This window comes from Oryza brachyantha, chromosome 2 (assembly GCF_000231095.2).
Source record: "Oryza brachyantha chromosome 2, ObraRS2, whole genome shotgun sequence".
NCBI classification, from domain to species: Eukaryota; Viridiplantae; Streptophyta; class Magnoliopsida; order Poales; family Poaceae; genus Oryza; species Oryza brachyantha.
Genome location: NC_023164.2, coordinates 15,952,227 through 15,965,356, shown reverse-complemented (window position 1 = coordinate 15,965,356; position 13,130 = coordinate 15,952,227). Strand labels below are relative to the sequence as shown.

The 13,130-nt window shown below is 37.6% G+C and overlaps 2 protein-coding genes across 2 annotated transcripts; both read right to left on the bottom strand.

Annotated features, from left to right (window-relative positions):
* Positions 1-8,393: 8,393 nt before the first annotated feature.
* On the bottom strand, positions 8,394-8,807 carry LOC121053515 (zinc finger protein 2-like). The gene has a single exon (XM_040520621.1). It carries the CDS (start codon positions 8,805-8,807, stop codon positions 8,394-8,396), a length of 414 nt encoding a protein of 137 aa, XP_040376555.1.
* Positions 8,746-12,984, bottom strand: LOC102702729 (DNA repair protein XRCC3 homolog). The gene is made up of 2 exons (XM_015833644.2): positions 12,101-12,984; positions 8,746-8,834 (listed from the first exon to the last, which is right to left on the bottom strand). The coding sequence occupies exons 1-2, from the start codon at positions 12,961-12,963 to the stop codon at positions 8,825-8,827; spliced, it is 873 nt and encodes a 290-aa protein (XP_015689130.2). The 5' UTR covers positions 12,964-12,984; the 3' UTR covers positions 8,746-8,824.
* Positions 12,985-13,130: the final 146 nt, after the last annotated feature.

Sequence of the window (13,130 nt, the reverse complement as noted above, 5' to 3'; positions counted from 1 at the left end):
ATGTCATCTATCACCAGTTGCAGGACCATATGAGATACGGGAAGGGTTAGTTGCCATCAACTGTCATGTTCTCCAAGCTCTTCACTGAACATCCAATGATACCCACGGCCACATTGTCATTACGGCCACATTGTCATTGTCGTCTGCTATATCGTTGGCTACTTGCAACTATGCATAGCAGGCATCACTCCATGCACATATCCATTGATTTCTCTAGCTCTATTTGCAACCAAACACATGAACTAACGGTTTATATAAGCATTGCCCATCCCATCACTCCCTTGTCCCTTCTACCCAAAAAAACAAAGTTCATCATATCTCTCAAATCAAATAGATAATTGAGTCATCCCAACCCAAAACACAAGAAAAATAGGGATGCAAAACACAAGAAAAATAGGGATGAGCTTGACGCATCCCATCTCGTCCTCAAACCAAACACACCCTTTGAGGGTATAACAAAAATAAATTATTTATTATAAATAAAAGATTTTTAAATAATGTATTTAAAAAATATATATGTATAAAGCGTTTGCAAAAATTTCCACATTTACAAGTTCGGAGCAGTAACCGTTTCGAAGTAGACAACTTAATGTCCACAATGCTAGAAAAAATACATAATATTTAGGTAATATAACCAATTTCTAATACATAACACCACCATCCATCTCTATACCGTAGCTACCATGGACATCGTTTAAACACGGGTTATTTAACCTTATCTACTCGCTAGAGTTCACTAGAGCTAGAAAAGGCATTAGGGGGCACATATTGTGCAACCGACCTGGAGGTTAAGAGTTTGTAATATATATTTTTTAATGGTCTTTGCCATATATTATTTAGCGATTCCATAACACTATGACCATCCCAAGTTATAATTACATCTAGTGTTTAAATTTTGTTGCAAAATATAGCTACTTCTCTATATACCCCAATCTCAAACAAGTTCTCCACATACTACTCATCGTAACCACACAATCACTTGTTATTTAATTTTGCCCGCTCACCCTAATCTTTGTAAAAAAAACTCTAGAAATGATTATATGTTAAAACCGATAAAGTGTAAATTTCGAGTCGACCAATTGATAAGTGCGTTGGTATCACAGGGAAGGACACAAAAAGGTTGGTTAGTACAATATGATATGTGCAGTACCTAAAAAGGAATCGCCATGCTTTGACATATGGATTACTTCCGCCTTTTGAGCTTTCTATAAAGGTTGGGCCTGATGGACTGACATGCTCGGCAAGTTGACATATGGATTTGTTGGCCCAAGCAAGTAAGCAACCGCACCCGGTGAACAGGCAGGGTAAAGTGGCACTCCAAAAGAGGGCAGGCAAATCAGCTAAAGAGAGAGCAACCATGCCAACGGCTGGATGTCTATTGGTAAGATAGAGTGCATGTTTGCTTAGCAATTTATGCCATGCAGTCACTGCAAATCCACAAATGGTTCTGGTTGGTAGTTTGCACAAATTCAGAAAGAAAATGTGCTCCAAAACCAGGATAAAAATGATTAGCCCCGGGCAAATCCTGAGCAGTGTATAATTATCATTAAATTTTGTAGAGATTGGTGCAAAAGAAATGATATAGCAGCAGTAATGCGCAGATATACATTACTTGGTTTTTGTTTTTTAACCATATTATTTCTCGACTTTTACACACATGTTTTCAAACCGTTAAACAGTGCATTTTTATAAAAAAAAAGTTTATGGTGAAAATTTCATTCTTATCCCTATTTTGATTGTCTAGTATTGATTTTGCCTATGTTTTTTTACGGTTTTCATTTTTTCCTTGTTTTTTAAACTGAAGCCATAATCTGTCCCTCTTTTGGATGGCCAACAGCAATAGTGTTAAATGATCAAAGTATATTTTTAGCCTTACTCAGAATTTTTATTTTTATCCATGCTTTTTTATCAACAAGGGGGGAAATAAAAACTATGACTTCAATTAAAAAAATAAGGGGGGAATAAAAACAAAAAAGCAAGGGCAAAATCAGCATTAGACATCAAAACAGGGGTAGGAATGAAATTGTCCCAAACTTATACACAGAAGTTCACCCTCTCACCTTTCTTGAGTAAATTTTTAATTATATATTAGTTAATTTATTGTTTATACTATATAACTATAAAAAATCATAGAATTTTTTATCTTTCATCGGACAAAGAACACAACTAAGTTTGTGTTCTTTTACATGGACTATTTTCAGTTTTTCACACACGCTTTCTAAAGTACTAAATGGTACATATTTTGTAAAATAAATCAACATAGAGATTTATCACCTCATCTTTCTAAAACAGATTTTTCAACTTTATAACAGTTAATACCATCATTTATACCGTTAATAGGTACCAGATAACCTATCATCCTTCCTCCATAACATAGCCTTACTCATGCAGTGATTGCCACAAGTTCAGCCGCAACAGCCAAGTGACAGATTCAGAGTTCAAACTACACACGAGACATGACACTGTCAGTTGCGACTTGCGAGAGACATGCTTTACCTTTAACACATAAGTTGATAAGCACAACCCATAAAGCAGACAAACCGTACCACCTATTCGTGCGGAAGGTGACAAGAGAAAATCAGTTGGGAAGATCAGCAGGAGCGAAAGCTCGTTTCTTGCATTTGGACCATAGACCACTTAAGACCATAAAATTCAAAGCACCAATATATATATATATATATATATATATCAATCCTATATATATATATATATATATATATATATATATATATATATATATATATATATATATATCAATCCATTAGAGTAATACGCGCACCTCTTAGCATAAGCTATTCTACACGCCTCCCTTTTAAGGTCTCTTAAGGTCCATCTCACCTCCCACCCCTCTTTTCCTATGTCAAAAATCATCCACATCTCAATTAAAGGTTGGTCAAAGAGTTTTTCCGTGGGTCGACCTTTCCTGGGCTTCCCCTCATGTTTATCTAAGCCACCATTCGTCTCACAGGAATTCTGCAGTAACATGAATGCAAAAATACAATAACACGACAAATATTTCGCAGTAACAACGTCGAAACATTCCCATGAGGGATCTAATTTTTTTAAGCACTTTTTCCTAACAACATGGTACAAACGTTTTTTAAAAATAATATATGAGGTGAGAGATAAAGTTGTTTAAAGTTTGAAATCTTAATAAATATCTATAGGATTTATATTAGTATACACTAATGCTATGATAATAGCTGCAGTAACGCTATAACGTCATGTTACTATAAAATATGTGTATTGTTACTGCATAATTATGATATAAGTGCAGCAACATGTGCGTTGTTACTGCACAATTACAGTAACGTCACGATATAAATATAGTAACATTATGATCGAAGTGCAGTAATACAAGGTGTGACTGCATACTATTGCTATAATACAACTAATACATGTGAGAGAGCTAAAATGTTATATTTTCAATCTTTAGAAAGCAATATCTCATGTGTCTTATATTATTTTTTAAAACCGTTTTCACTATAGTGGTTAAAAAATTATGATTTAAAAAACTAGATCCGTCACGGTATTTTGTTACTGTATTTTATAGGGCATGTTACTATATTTTTGTCTCCGTGTTACTGCGCTTTTCAGATAGACGAGACTGGACAAAGGTGAGGTGGGGAGAAAGGTTAAAGGATGTGTTTAACCGGCGGAAAAGAGGTTTGACCAGGCTAGAAGAGAGTTTTTAGGCCCTTGAAAAGCGGTGGGAGGTGGGTTTGGGCCTTGTGAAGGGAGGGGCATAGAATAGCTTATTTTATATATATATATATATATATATCGGTAACGATTCTGCCGGTTTTTCGTCCGTCTGTGCCATGGGCCGATTCTGCACTCAGCCTACTCGCACGCGATCGCCGTCAGTCCGTCGGCCCGCTTCCGTGCCAGGCCACGCGTCTCGCTTGTCGTCCGCTATGGGCCTCTTCTACGCTCGCGCCAGGCTACGCGTGGCGCTCGCTCGCCGTCAGGCCATCGGCCCGCTTCTGCACATCGTACCGTATCCGATTCTGTACGACGTCCGCTGTCGCCGCGCGTCGTCTGCTTTTACACCGGTGATCAAGAGTTCGATCGAAAGTTCTAACATTTATAAATTGTTCAGAAATCAGTAAGACAATTATCAAATTATTGCACATTACAGAAACAAACAAGCACAGAATTAACACACGACTGCCGTCCACCACAAGGAGGTAAACATCACTGGGCCTTTAGGTAAGTCACGCATGCATGGGATTGCCGGAATCGAGATTATCATTTAATCAATATTTCTAAATAAATAGAATTATCGTTAAATCGATATCACTAATATTTTAACATCCGCTGCAAATATTTGGATAGGGATGAAATTTCTAAACTTTAGTTTTCTAACTTTTTTAACGTCACATTGAAGTTGACATTAAATAGTTGAATTCATTAAAGTAAAATAGTAATAATGGTTCCGCTCATTTTTATCGCTATATTTAGAATTATCCCTTTTTTGTATTAGAAAAAATTAAGCTCAAATACAAAATCATATATGGACCTTACGGTCAGCTTATAATCTTAAAAGAAGCATCGGTCAATCGAGTATTTTTACAAGTTTTCACGTTTTATTTAAGTCCGTTGCAACGCACGGGCATCTTGCTAGTGTGTGTGTATATATATATATATATATATATATATATATATAAGCGTGTTTCTTTACTGCTATAAAAGCCTCTGCCACCACGTCTTCTCCCATTGTATTTTTACAATTTACCTTCTTAACTTCGTAATATTAAAAATTAATCAAATGTATATGGATATCCACGTAAAATTAAATTGATATGGATATTTCTATATAAAAAGCACAGACATATATTTAATAAAAAATATTTTTCTATTTATTATAGGAATAACATAATATATTTTATCCTTTACAAAGCACATGCATCATCTAGCTAGTACTATAAAAATTCTGAAAGCAATGTAGTAGTCTAGCTAGGAAAACGCTATGCTGAATTAGCATGTTGAGAAGCCATTCAGAATTTCCGGATAGTTTAATCACAACTAGCATCGTGGCCCACACACAGCCTACACGGTCAACTTCTTTATGAAATTTCTTATATAATATTAAAAATAGTTTTATATTATATTGTAAACTCAGACCTAGATCAAACTTTTATATTTGATGCTCCACGCAAATTAAAACTGTGGCTCCTTTTATATTATCTTAATATCATAATAGATCTAAGAATAATGCTATAAAAGATCAAAATTGTATAAAATTTATAGCATAATATCTTTTTTCCCTCTGTCTTTTTCAACCACGTATTTGTGATTGTACCTAACTTGTTTCAAATCACTTATAAAATACATTAAATATTTTTAGGCATATAAGAATTTTTTTAATTTAATCTTGCACGATATCCTTGTAGAGATCGCACGGCAGCAACGCCGATTAGAAAAACCTGATTTTTTCCCTTCCTTGTCCAATTCGAAAGAATATTATCTTTTCTTTCTTTATCTCTTATTTTCCTATGACCGCTCGATCCAAAAAAAATGATTTTTTTTCTTTTCTTGGACGGCAGCAACGTTGGTTCAAAAAATTGATTTTCCGTCCAATTCTAAAAAGATATTATCTTTTTTTTATCTCTTATTTTCCTTCGACGGCTCGATCCAAAAGAAACCTGAATTTTTCAAAAATCAATTTTTATCCAAAAAATCACATTCTTTTTTCTCCTAAAAAACCATCTTTCTTTTTATCTCTTATTTTCCTTCAGCTACTTGATAAAAAAAACCTGTTTTTTTCCCTTTCTTGTCTGATCCAAAAAATATTTCTTTTCTTTTTTTTGATTCCAAAAAATACAAAAAAATCACGTTCTTTTTTATCCAAAAATCACATTTTTCCTTAAAAAACTCTTTGTCTGATACAGATTAAAAAATATCCAATCCGATCATGATTCCAAAAAAATCCACGTTCTTTTTTATCAAAAAAATCACATTCTTTTTATCCAAAAAATCACGTTCTTTTTTCTCCTACAAAACTCCTTCTTTTCTTCTCTTATTTTACTTCGATTAATGTTGTATTTTCTAGCTCGTAACAGTAAACGTGGTGACGCTCTTTTTCTATTACTTTGTATATATAATAGATTGGGAAAAAAAGCCACCATGTTTAATCAAATGGAAATTAGATAAAAAAAAAGAGGAGTTTTTTAGAGAAAAAAGAACGTGATTTTTTTGGATAAACAAGAACATGAATTTTTTTGAAATCTGGATCAGATTGGGTTTTTTAAATCCGGATCAGACAAGGAGTCTTTTTAGGAAAAAGGTGATTTTTTGGATAAAAAAAGAATGTGAATTTTTGTATTTTTTGAATAAAAAAAGAAAAGATAATGATATTTGGATCGGACAAGAAAAGGAAAAAAATCAGGTTTTTTATCGAGACACCGAAGGAAAATAAGAGATAAAAAAAGATATTTTTAGGAAAAAAGGAATGTGATTTTTTGGATAAAAATTGATTTTTGAAAAAAAATCAGGTTTTTAAATAAGAGATTAAAGAAAAGATAAGATAATTTTTTTTGAATCGAAAAAGGAAAGGAAAAAATCAGTTTTTTTAATCGGCGGTCAGCGCTGCTGCCGTCCCAAGAAAAGGAAAAAAAAATAATTTTTTCGGGATCGAGTAGTCGAAGGATAATAAGAGATAAAAAAGAAAAGATAATATTTTTTCCAAATCAGACAAGAAAAGAGAAAAAAATCATGTTTTTTTCTAATCGGCGTTGTTGCCGTCCGATCCCTAGGAGGATCCCGTGCAAGATTAAACTAAAAAAATCTCATATGCCTAAAATATTTAATGTATTTTATAAGTGAACGTTATGTTATTTGAAATAAGCTATAGAAATCACAAATAAGTAATATATATGAAAGATATGTGATTAAATAAGACGGAGGGAAGATGATGCCATATACAACTTTAATCTATCGTAGTATTATTTATTATGATATTAAGATAATATAAAAGGAGCCACCGTTTTAATTTACGTGGAGCATCAAATATAAAAGTCTAATCTAAATTATGTCCGAGTTTAAAACTATATTACCACTTTAATATTTATATTTCATAATATAATATGAAACTATATTTGATATTATATAAGAAATTTTAGCCGCAGTCTACTTTATATATATAATAGATTTTCAGTGCTTCCAGTCGTGCCAACATACTATGCGGCAACTTGTTCAATAGATAGAAAGTCTGCAATTTTACTGACCTCCATTTATGTTCAAATTAGGTGGCACATGCCACAAATCTTCAAGCCCATGTAGCAAAAATAGTTACTCCGAAAGTGAATCTGGATAGAATCATGTGGTACTAGTAGTAGTTTCATGTGCAAGCACAACTTACCTGAAAGTGTATAGAAGGATAGGAGCATCTTATTGTGCAAGAAGCTAAGAAGCCACAGGTCGTGCAGTTTCAATCTATGTAGGCTTGCATGTTCTGATACTCATAATATGTGAGAAATTTCATGTCAGAACAACTTTGGGACCACATACAGAAGATGGGCAACTTTCAATTGATCTGACTGCAAAGGATGCAACAATCATCTGAGCACTCCAGTGTTGCACTCAAGAACTGCAAAAATTCGGCTGTTAACATGTGCATCATTTTTCTGGTGATAAAGAAACAGGGGTGACAGCAAAAGGCCTACCTGGTCTGGTAAAGAAGAAATAATGGTGCCTGCCCAAGAAGAATATGCACCAGACAATAAACTGTACTAAACCAAATCGTTATAGGTTTTCCCAGATCATAAAAGTGAATTAAAATGACTGAAGAAATGTTTGATGGTTTTTAGGGAAAAAAAGACAGCAGCGCACAGTAGGAGTTTCCAAGTCAAAATTGAGACATGAATAAGTCATCATAAGACCTTAAGAAGCCATGCAACGGCAATACGATTGCAGGTCTTCAATGTGCTCTCACAAAAAACGATACCTTGCCTTTGGAGTTTGGAGCCTGGAATCAGCAGAACCCCTTCATGAACAGCCAGATTGTAGGCAAGCTGCAAGTCAGTAGTCCCTGCAACTAGGAACATGCACATAAATTTCATTGATTATTTCAGCGTGTTAATCAGAGATTCAAACAAGTTCATAAACAAATAACTGAGAATACAATGGCATTAACTCAAATGTTCTGCACATATACAGCATACAGGTTGGGATAGTTTATTCTAAATGTATCTGCAAGCATGGAACAAAGGAAAGGCCAACTTTTCTAACCAAAGACCAAATCGGTGATACTTTCTGCCTCCTGTTATATGGAGCTACTGGATCTGTAAAGATATCCATCACACAGGATGATCCCAAACAATTCAGGTGATGGCACACATAACAGTAGGCCACAAAAATTTAGATGATGATGCAAATAAGAAAAAAACATATCATAACTTCAAGGACAGATCTACCATCCCATTTGATAGATCTTCATCTTGTACATCCTGTTTGATATCTTTGTGCATCACTGTACCAGATGATGATGATGAACCACTTGATCCTTGCAGTGCCTGCCAGACCTCTTCATGATGCTTCTTTCCACCTGAAATTTTGCATGCAGACTCAGCAGAGCTTCCATCCTCTATTCCAGCATTTGCACCCTTCCTTTGGCTTATTGCTAGAAAAGCTTCTCGATTCCTCTTTGCAAGGTTACGCTGGAGCTTGTGTGCATTCTGGTGGCCACCTAACGCCTGAGAGCTCCAGAACCTCTTAGGGCAATAGCAACACAAAAACTCTGCCCGAAACCTTGAAGGATATGATGGCTGGAGCGACAAACTTAGGTTGAGCTCCTCGTTGTCCATCTGCTCATCCATGAATTTCAGCTGCACCTACAAATGGTATGAACAAATAATCAGAGGATGGGAGGAGACTAGCAAGTGGTTGTTTCTCGCTGGACTCATCTGGATATAAGGACTTCAGGAGATGTGTGTCTTGCAGGGAACTTACCTAACATAGTTGCAATTATGTTTCTAGATATGTATGACAAGCATTGCTCATGTTGGTTACTTTGAGCCTTTCTAGTCCGTTCTGCAGACACTTCCATGAGCTTTCACATCTGGACTGTTTGATGTGTTGTGCATGGTACTGTGTTTGTAATGAAGAGAGGGGACAAGGACACAGAGCCAAATTAAACACAGGGTTAACCTGGCATTGTACCAGTAAATCTTTACAGGCTAAACATGAACGATGTCCCACTAGAGCAGATTTAAATCTAAGAAGCCCAAATGTGAATAAAGTATATGGTCCCCATATGCACCTGTTAGGCTGTTACAACCTTGTTATGCCTAATCTGACTAAGACATGCTAATACAATTTTTCGGTTTTTCCATGGTGACGATGAACTATCCAGTTTTGTGAATTGACTGTTAGGATTCATCTTATACTAGTATTATTTTCCAAGAGTTACAACAATCGGGTAAGCAAACTGTTCTAGCATACTTTGCTTTAGAAATATAGCACATCATGTTCACAACACACAACATGATTAGAAATCTATTAATAGATGAAAGGTTTATGTTATTAATTTCTGGGATAGGGAGGTTACAGCTCTTTGTAAACCGGAGTATAAGATATTCAAGAAGAAACAAAGAAGAAATTAGATGCAAAAAAATCAACATTGCTACATAAACTTCTTCCAAGTCTTCATGTACGACAATCCAACCCGACACATAGTACATGAAGTAAACTATCCATCAACAAATATGTGTTCATCAGTGCAGCTTTGGAAATGGCTCCTGAGAGAATCCAAGAGAAGTAAAGGACAGTTGGTTCCTTTCATGGTACGCAGTGACACTGGAGCCTTGAGTTATGATCACAGGAGGTAGTGGTCCACTGAATTGCCAAATGGACTGTTTGAAGAGGACATTTCACCAGTTCAGATCAAGGGATTTATTATAGGGAGAAAATTTGGCCAATCTGATCTAGGCAAAAGAGAAGGTAAATATCCATATGTGGATAAAGAATTAGACAATAACCAACTGTCAGACACAAATGAAGTTTCTCAGAACAAAGCAGACTGTATGATGCAATACTAATGCTATAGTTATCACAATACCAATGCAAGGCATATTGGCACAATCGTAAGACAATGCCAAAAAATATCATTTGTATTCAATAAACTGGCAAGTGAAACATCCAGTTTGATCAGGAATACTATTTTGTATGCCAATAAATGGATCATCTTTTGCTTTTGCTTTAAACTTTTTTACCCCTTAATCATGGTAAATAACTAAATTGTTTCACTAGGCCCAAGCGCTCTGCTAACATGTCACACTGAGAAGAGATTTATAGCTCACCATCGTGACAAAGGGCACGTCAGTCGTCAAGTCAAGGATACAGGAGAAATTCGCGAAGTTCAAATTTTTGCATCACACTGAGCAGATATGTGATTATGTGATCATAGAGATTGAAATGCATCAAATTCCTACTGTTAAATAACAGATCCAAAAACAGAAACTAAATGATGAAACTTAGTACGATTATGATTATATTTTCCTACCATAATTTGAATAATTGTGAACATAACCTAGTTTTTAGTCTGTAGTTGATCTTTAAATAAAGCAAGATAGCGCTAAAGCTTATTTTAGTAATCTTTATCCTTCTTTATATTTCACATCAGCAACATTTACCATCTTACATATAATCATACAGCGAACACACTGCTTCGATTTCCTCCTTGTCAGGATGTTTTTGGATTTTGGATAGGAGGCTAGGAAAAGGATTGGAATACAAGGGGTCAATTAATCCTAACCCTCATATTTTTCACATCCTAACTCTCCATTTCTCCATTTTTTCCTGGCCCCTCTCCCAGTTGTTATCCAACCCTCCTATCCTTAAATTCAAAAAGTAAGGAGGCGGAGTTTCCTTTTTAAAGATATGAAAGTTTCCAGGATTTCTGCTTAATATGATAAGAAAAACTGAGAAAGAGCAAGCTACTGCAGATACAGAGTCAGTGCCACTCCATGTCTCCATGACCACTCTCTATTTGTTAAATTTGTGACTTCAAGGAATTCAAGGAATCAATAGAATTATTTCTACCATTGAAATTGCAAAAAAAACATTGAGCATTTATAATCACTAGAATGTTAAACCCCTAAATACTTTTGAGTTTTGACCTTCATAGGGTAGAGGTGTCGATATTCTTTTTAAAACAATATTGAAGCCTCTGTTATTTATCTGTTAAACTGTAGCTGCAAGACTGCAACACGCTTTAATTTAGTCAATAGGGTCACTTCAATTCATATGTGCAGGTTGTGTATTTTTGCTCAATTAGCCAACTCACAGCTAAACTTGTCAAAATATATTTTATGTACTGATTTTATTTTTCACAATGCAAAAGAGGACCCCTGATAACGTTTACATATTGTATCTTAGAACAACAGAAATTGGATGTTTGTGTTGAAATATCAGTATTTTTATAAAAGGAGCACTCATAGTACCGAAGCAATACTCATTCAGAATCTAGAACTACTGTTTTCTTTGATTCTTTGTTATACTCCTAACACAATATCTCATATTTTCACCTTTACATGCTAGACATGTAGACTTTTTATTCCCAGAATGCACTAGCATATCACCCATGACAGTGTAATAACTGCAAGCAACTAATGTCTCAAATGAAAGACAGTTCGAAACTTCTGAATTCTGATGGTGTGTTACTCTCAATGGCATAATAAGCACCAACTTGTTAAGTTGAAGTTTAAGGTTGCTGATTCAAAATGTACTGTATCAACAATAACAACCTTCAGAAACATCAACTTGCTCATTATCAAATTCTAAGGTTAACTTTGACAAATTACACAGAAAACATTATTTTTTCAGCTGTACATAACCAGTACCCTCGACAATAAACCAGTCTGTTTCCAGACCTCCAGAGTTAGCCAACATATTTTTCCCGCGCAAGAGTGCCTTTAACTACTTGGAAACTGTATTGCAACGAGGTTAATTTACATGCCTTTCCAGCCATTACATAATTCAAGTAAATGCCAGATCTTTTCGGATCGTCATGTCAATCCAATCACCCACATGCACATTTCATCCAACAGGTCATGACCACCACATGAACACCAAGAGTGTCGAGGGCAAGAACTCCTACCTTTCTGACGGCTCGACACCGAACACGCCGTCTCTCCGTATCACAAACTCGCAGGCCCTCTCCGGCAGGTGTGGTGCAAATGCCACCTTCATCCGCCGAGTGTTGACGCTGCCATCCGCATCCCGTGTCAGGAACAGCCTAGTGTTGACGCAGTTGGCCCAGGCGAGCCCCAGTGCGGGGCTCACCCGCCGCCCCGACGACCACGCCACCGTGTTCCCGGCCTCCCCCTCCACCACGTCCACCACCTGGTTGGTTACCACCACCACGCACTGGTGCCTGTGCGCCAGCTCCTTCAGTTTCGCGGATATCCGGAAGAACAGCGCGGACCGGCGCTTGAGGTCGGCGGGTGAGGCGTCGAAGTCGGCGCGGAAAAGGGAGGCGATGGAGTCGATGAGGATGAGGCGGACGGGGAGGCGGCGCGGGGAGCCGCCAGGGTGGTCGAGCAGGCGCTGCGCGCGGGAGAGGAGGGAGATGAGGTCGGAAGGGGAGTGGGCCGCCGCGACGAGGACGTGGTCGAGGAGGTCGGGGCGGGATTTGGGGGCGAGGCCGCGGAGGCGGCGGAGGGGGAACGGGAGGTCGGAGTGGAGGAAGAGGCAGGAGGCGGACAGCGGGGAAAGGGGCGCGAGGAGCGCGAGCTGGAGGCAGAGCTGGGTCTTCCCGGAGGCGGACTCGCCGGCGATCTCGATGACGGAGGCGGCGGGGAGGCCGCCGGAGAGGAGGCGGTCGAGGACGGGGCAGCCGAGGGAGAGCTTGGCGGCGCGGGAGGAGGGGAGGAGGAGGAGGGGGTTCTCCGCGCGCGGCTCTTGCTGTCTGTAAGAGGAGGACGAGGCGGACGGATGCCTGGCCGGCGCCGCCGGCCGCATCGCCGGCGAGCTCGCCGAGGGTTTTGGGTTCCCCTTTTTGTATCACTACTAGCGCGGCAACGCCGCGCTGGACAATAAATTGCTGGACCAAGAGGCCCAGTAAAGATGAAAAGGGAAAGCAGCCTGGGCCATTTAGGATGTAGTAACAGTACATAGCTAGAGAGGAA

Coding starts and splice junctions, on each gene's coding strand:
- LOC102702729 (XM_015833644.2), bottom strand. CDS start 12,963: ATGCGGCCGGCGGCGCCGGCCAGGCATCCGTCCGCCTCGTCCTCCTCT.
- LOC121053515 (XM_040520621.1), bottom strand. CDS start 8,807: ATGGACAACGAGGAGCTCAACCTAAGTTTGTCGCTCCAGCCATCATAT.